The sequence below is a fragment of the Toxoplasma gondii genome, chromosome XI (genome assembly GCF_000006565.2).
Source record: "Toxoplasma gondii ME49 chromosome XI, whole genome shotgun sequence".
NCBI lineage: Eukaryota > Apicomplexa > Conoidasida > Eucoccidiorida > Sarcocystidae > Toxoplasma > Toxoplasma gondii.
The window spans coordinates 228,334-234,895 of record NC_031479.1 but is presented as its reverse complement, the minus strand read 5'-3'; the positions used below and the strand labels follow the sequence as shown (position 1 = coordinate 234,895).

General features: G+C 55.4%; 1 protein-coding gene across 1 annotated transcript; it reads right to left on the bottom strand.

The window, feature by feature from the left end:
- Nucleotides 1–957: 957 nt before the first annotated feature.
- On the bottom strand, nt 958–1,923 carry TGME49_306860 (hypothetical protein; the record flags this gene model as incomplete). The annotated part of the gene is made up of 2 exons (XM_018782503.1): nt 958–1,241; nt 1,815–1,923. 2 exons carry the CDS (start codon nt 1,921–1,923, stop codon nt 958–960), a joined length of 393 nt encoding a protein of 130 aa, XP_018635650.1.
- Between the last annotated feature and the right edge of the window lie 4,639 nt (nt 1,924–6,562).

Here is a 6,562-nt window from a genome sequence, read left to right as displayed (position 1 = left end):
GTGTCCACTCACGTCCTGAGCATGTACAGCAGGCGGCGACACTCTCTACGGATACCGTCCAGCCACGTGGCGCAACTGGTGTTCTGACCACGCTGCTCCGCCCTTGCATTACAACAGTCATGGTAGCATCTCGCTCACTGGGTGATCGTTTTTGTGTATTCCACCACGGCTTCAAAAGCGTCCTGCCCCGACTCGAAAGTGAAAATGAGGAGTGCCGCTCGGGGCATCAAATCTGCCTTTTGCCCCAACGTCCGCCGGCAGCGTAGTACAGCGCATGAACTCGTGGCGACGTCGTGATCGCACCCCAGTGCAAGTGTGTCGAGCGCGGACCGGTCTCCAAGTCGTGACTGCCGTCTCCCATTTGTGTGCTATCGCATGCTACCACTCTCTCTCCCTCTCTCTCATCACCTCTATGGCCATTCCTGACTAAGACTCGAATGCGTTCCACCTCTCTTGCAAATCGTTTATGGCAGCTCTAAGCATTCCGTACCTCGCCGCCCTGATCACCGGTGGCACAGACACCACCACCGTCCACTTTGCCAGACGGTAGAAATGACGAATGCGGCCCACGGCGTGAACAACAGTGCCGTCCACTGCCGCAGGTCCACCTTCCTGTCTAATTGTCAACGCCTCTCACCTGCACACCACCCAGCAGCGTGCGGCACCTTCGCTCTCCGCCCCAGCAACATACGCAGTTGTACACGAGCTCGTGTCGTCATTTACAGCCACTGCCACCTGCGAGACCTTCACATCATGTGGACCCACGAGATGCGCATGCTCCCCATATACTCTCATAGTCCACCCTCGCCGCCGTTCAGACCCATGCCACACAGTGGCGCAGCTGTGGCAGGTCACTCCTCCCAGCGCCACTACCGCTGCACGGCTCTCCTCCATTCCTCGACCGTGTTCGTCGCATTCAGTCCTGCAGCGCTGGCGTTCCACCCATTCGAAAGCACCCTACCACGCATGAGAAAGCTGCACGGTACCGCGCACCGCCGCAGTCCGTTGCGCGCTCGTTGCTTTGTGTAACAATTTATCACGTCCAACCGCGGCCCCATTAGTACGGTAAAACGCCACCTTCCGGACACACATCCGCGCCCGACCGTGTTTCCAGCTAACCGATAGAGTCTCCTGTCTCTTGGTTCCTTCTTTCCTCCACGCATCAGTCGCTCTCACATCCGTTCTTCCCCCGTCTCTTGTCCCGTCCCCCCACATGCCACGCCCCAACGCATCCCTACAAACTGTTGTTGAATAGTCCAACGGAACGCAAACACGCAAGCTCCAGTCCTTGCTCCAACCATCCTCGGACTGGATTAGCAGCGTCGACCATATGACCCATCTGGTCCACCACAGTACCAGGGAGTGCACGGTGGCGCGATGCATTTCGCTCTGGCGTCTCCCTCTTCGCTACGTCATTCTGAACAGACGAAAACGACGCGCCAATGCTCCTTCCAAAACCATCGCCTGTTGCGACAGACACCGACTCTCGGTACACACATAGGTGTCGCTGCATCAAGGAAGGCTCCTTTCCGTTAGTTCCATCACTCCTCCACAAACTGGTCGCCATCTCTCGAGCTCTCGTCGCGCCGCCCCGCAACACATACTCCACCGTTTCTTGACCGCGATCACTTGTGTTTTCGGGCCGGACGCGACGCCGTCTACTTCACTCAGTCGCAATGCTGTCCCACATTCACACCTGTCATGTTGGTACGAGGGCGCGTGAGCTGCTCCCTGCATTGTCACAAACAGCCATAGCCTCTCGCCTCATTGGTCACCCTCAATACTACACTCGAGACACACCCGTGTCCACTCACGTCCTGAGTATGTACAGCAGGCGGCGACACTCTCTACGGATACCGTCCAGCCACGTGGCGCAACTGGTGTTCTGACCACGCTGCTCCGCCCTTGCATTACAACAGTCATGGTAGCATCTCGCTCACTGGGTGATCGTTTTTGTGTATTCCACCACGGCTTCAAAAGCGTCCTGCCCCGACTCGAAAGTGAAAATGAGGAGTGCCGCTCGGGGCATCAAATCTGCCTCTTGCCCCAACGTCCGCCGGCAGCGTAGTACAGCGCATGAACTCGTGGCGACGTCGTGATCGCACCCCAGTGCAAGTGTGTCGAGCGCGGACCGGTCTCCAAGTCGTGACTGCCGTCTCCCATTTGTGTGCTATCGCATGCTACCACTCTCTCTCCCTCTCTCTCATCACCTCTATGGCCATTCCTGACTAAGACTCGAATGCGTTCCACCTCTCTTGCAAATCGTTTATGGCAGCTCTAAGCATTCCGTACCTCGCCGCCCTGATCACATGTGGCACAGACACCACCACCGTCCACTTTGCCAGACGGTAGAAATGACGAATGCGGCCCACGGCGTGAACAACAGTGCCGTCCACTGCCGCAGGTCCACCTTCCTGTCTAATTGTCAACGCCTCTCACCTGCACACCACCCAGCAGCGTGCGGCACCTTCGCTCTCCGCCCCAGCAACATACGCAGTTGTACACGAGCTCGTGTCGTCATTTACAGCCACTGCCACCTGCGAGACCTTCACATCATGTGGACCCACGAGATGCGCATGCTCCCCATATACTCTCATAGTCCACCCTCGCCGCCGTTCAGACCCATGCCACACAGTGGCGCTGCTGTGGCTAGTGTCGCGCGCAGTGCCCCCTCCACGTCGTCGCTCCCGTTCGATGACAGGTACTGCATTACCTCGTCCTCATCACCCTCGCATTCGTCCTGTCTTTATGGCTTCGTCCTTAACGGGCCTGACTCATTCCGCGCCTGTTTCCCTACATAGCGACAAAGCCACTGTCCCCCGTGCAGACTTGATCTGCCTCGCCGTTCCCCACGACTGTCATTCACACGTCACGCTATTCATGCAGTCTCACGCCCATCGTGGATGCTTCACGATTCCGCAGCAGTTCCACCGCCACACCAGAGGCCAATTACAAAGTTATTTCCTAACTCTGCTCGTCCGCCGCACGCCGCCAATCTCAGTACGACCCTCCTCACGTCTGTCCCTCCACGGGTAGCGTACCAGAGTTTCCTGCTGAACCACCGCACCAGAGACTCGAACCCACCGGAAGTGACAACTTGATTTCGGATGCCTCTGTCCTTCACCGTCGTCCGCTGGTATTCTCCTGCAGAGGCGGAAGACCTGGCGTCTTCGCGATGGCAAGCGCAAACATGTCGAGCACGCACCTGCTACAAAATCGCGGCGCACGTCTAGCAACTGTATGCTTCGCACAATCTACCACTTCCTTGGCTCGTCCTGTAATTCGCTACTTCGATTAACAATCCACTGTTCTGCGCATTCGCTGTTATCGACACAGCATTTGCCTGAGGTTCCGTACGTGGTCTTCCTGATCGCCCATGACACACAGCGTCCCCGTCCAATTCAAGCGGTCACAGCATTGCCATCGAACCGACATGCGTCCAATGTTGTGTCTAACGAAACCCAGTCTGTGCGTAATGTGCAGGACATCCATTCTCCCCACTGGCGCCGTTCACATCTGCGTTGAATCTCCATCACAATTTACCTCCCCGTGGATTTGAGCGGCACCCTCGGCCTCTCGACGCACAGTCACCGCGAATGTTTCATCACCATTCTCGTTTCCACTGGTTCCATCAAGACCCGCGACAAAGTGTCCTTGTCGTTGCTGGTCGGACCAGCATCGCTACTATTGCTATGAGTCTACGGCGTATCACTCAACCATGCTGTAGTTCCCAGTCCCTCGCAATCACCGAATCAATCACTCGAACCCAGAACAGGTGAGTCTTGGCTGACACGCTCATTGTTCCCACTGGGCGGCCCTCGCTCTCTATGCTCAAGGAACTATCCAACTGTGGCGGAACCCCTTTCACAAAAGCAAACGTTTCGGGAGCGGTCCCACGTCCAAGCCGTGCCCGACGTCTCGCACCGCTCTTTTGTGATCACCACCCACAATTGCCAACCCACAGATTCCGTACAGCATCATCCTGTTCACCCGTGACACAGCGTCCAGCGTGGTGAGTCTCCCTTGATGTCTAATAACAGCCAGCCCGTTTTTCGTGCCCGCGCGCAGTGTGTAGTACCTTCGTTATCCTCACCAGCCTCTTCCAGAGCTGTGTGTTGAAAGTTCATTGTCATTTACCTCCATCGTCAATTGCGACACACCTTCGTCATACCCACTGAAATATCCCCTGCAGACGCCTCATCACCCCGCAAAGTTGTTGTCTCCAGATTCCAGGCCCATGGCAGTGTCCTAGTCCAGCCTGCCAGTGCCGCTATCGGCACGAGCCTCTCGGCTCTCGCTCCGCCGTCTACATACTGTCCAGTCCTGCGGAGCCATCGACCACAATATGTATGAATGCAGGCCAGCGCACCCCTCCCCGTCTGTTGAACGGTCATCGCCACCTTTGCCAACTAACCAGCTCAAAACGCGGCAGCACCGTTTCGGCAAAAGCCAAAAACAAACGTGGCACCGCTTCCAAGTCGTGTTTGCTCCATCACAAATGATGTCTCACCCGCTGCTTAACCCACTCGTTCTGCCCTCCTTCTGTTCTTTACGACTCACGGATCTCCCTTCTCTCCTCTCCCCCCAGTTCCTCCCACCTGTCCAAGTTTCGCGCGCCAGGCTATCGTCAGATTTCGTATCCATGGAAATGGCAAACCCTGTACAGATGGCCCGCTTGCAGCGTGGCCGTCCACCGTTGCATGTCTGCCTGCCTGTCTGGTTACAACCATCCCGGTAGCTGCAACAACCCTTAGAGTGTGGATCCTTCATGCTCCTCGCAAGATCCCTTCTCATCTGGGAAACTTCCTGAATGGTCTTTTATCATCATTGTCTGCACCATTCCCGATCTTTAAAACTCACGGCCTGCATGATTCCAATAATTTAACATATCGCTTAGGACATTATCGAACACGATGATCTTCCACTGACCACGCAAGGCAATCCTCCCAGCTCCACTAGCGGATCTAGCCTCGCAGCTTTCGCTCGAACGTTTTCGTACCAAGTGTTCCTGTAGACATACCGTACCAACCACTCGAACATAACGCACGCGAAAGCTGCATGACGCGCCACTTCTGTCATCTCTGCTGTCACCCGCTGTCATTCTAATGGGGCGGTTGGAAGATGGCAGCACCATTAGGCGACAGCGAGCCTGTCGCAAACGGCACTGCCACCAAATCGCCCACGCCGTCACATAACTATCGATTTACCCGCTCCGCATCAGTTGGTCAGTTCTTCGCAGAGTCTCCGTTGATGGATAATCTTATTCATCCCGTGTCTCTTTTCTACCCCGCATTCGCCATTGAACTCCTACAGGCACTTCCTGTATGTCGGGACGGACAGCAGCCCCGGTCCACGTCACGCGTTCACATCATGAGCTTGCATTCGAGTGTCCCACGCTTTGCGTGCGGTCACCTGCTCTACTCCTTGCTTCCGTACAATTTCTACCCGCCTTATCGTTCGCCATCACTGTCACCTTCGAAACCCCCTGCACTTGCAGACTTACCAGCTGCGCATCGTCCGTAATTGGGCACATTTTTCAATGCCCCCCATTCAGGCAAGCGAACAATCTCGAGTCCTCCACTCGACCTGTCCCGCCTCCCACGGATAGTATCGATGCCAAACCGTCCCCCAATCGAAGCCCCTACTACATCCACCAATGAAAAAAATAAACTAGGTCTTACCAGCCCTGGCAGGATGCCAGAGAGCGCATTCTAAACCCACTTGTCATGCTTGTTCATCGTCGCCCCTTGTTATTCCAGATCGCAGGAGGAATCCGTGATGTCGTCGTTTGGTAAAAGCAAACGTGGTACTTGTGGCCCCGTCTCCAATTCGCCCATGTCTCTCATAACTCGTGCACTCCGTCTGTTAGACCGGCAGCCCATGCCTTCTCCTTGTATCGGTTACTATGGAATCGAGTTCTTTCCACGCCCCCATTCACTCGACTCCATCCCCTCCACTAAGTCCCTACAGGCGGCTCCTGCATATTTCGAAGCACACGAAACCTCGTCGAAGTCATAAGTCCACACCAGTGTCCCCCACTCACTGGTGGTGTGTTCATCGTGAGATCGCCATGCCTAGACTTGGCTCCGGTGCACAATTGATATGCTTTACAATTCAATGCCCGTGAATCAGTAGACACGCCGTGGCATCGACACAAATAAGGCCATTTGCGGCTGCTTCTTATGTTGATGGCTGTCACAGCTACAACCACGCGAGATAAACAGTGCCATCCACCTGACCAGTCCGCTCTACCATATATATATATATATATGTTGATACGCAGCGCCGAGTGCCAACCTAGTCCCTCGTCTGCCAATTCTCCAAGTGATGCAACGTCTCGCCACGGCGCCGAAAGTATCAGCATGTCTTTTCAGAGCGCCGATTCCGTCATGCACGGAAGCGCCCTTCGCTATTCTAATCACCTGAATGGAAACCGGGCTGCCCCCCTCCCCTTATATGTAACCGTGTGGCTCCAGACACTACAGCCGAACAAACACATGGCATCTCACAACTGGAGGCCCGGCTCCCTATGTTCCGTCCATCCTTCAAAAAAACAGTCACT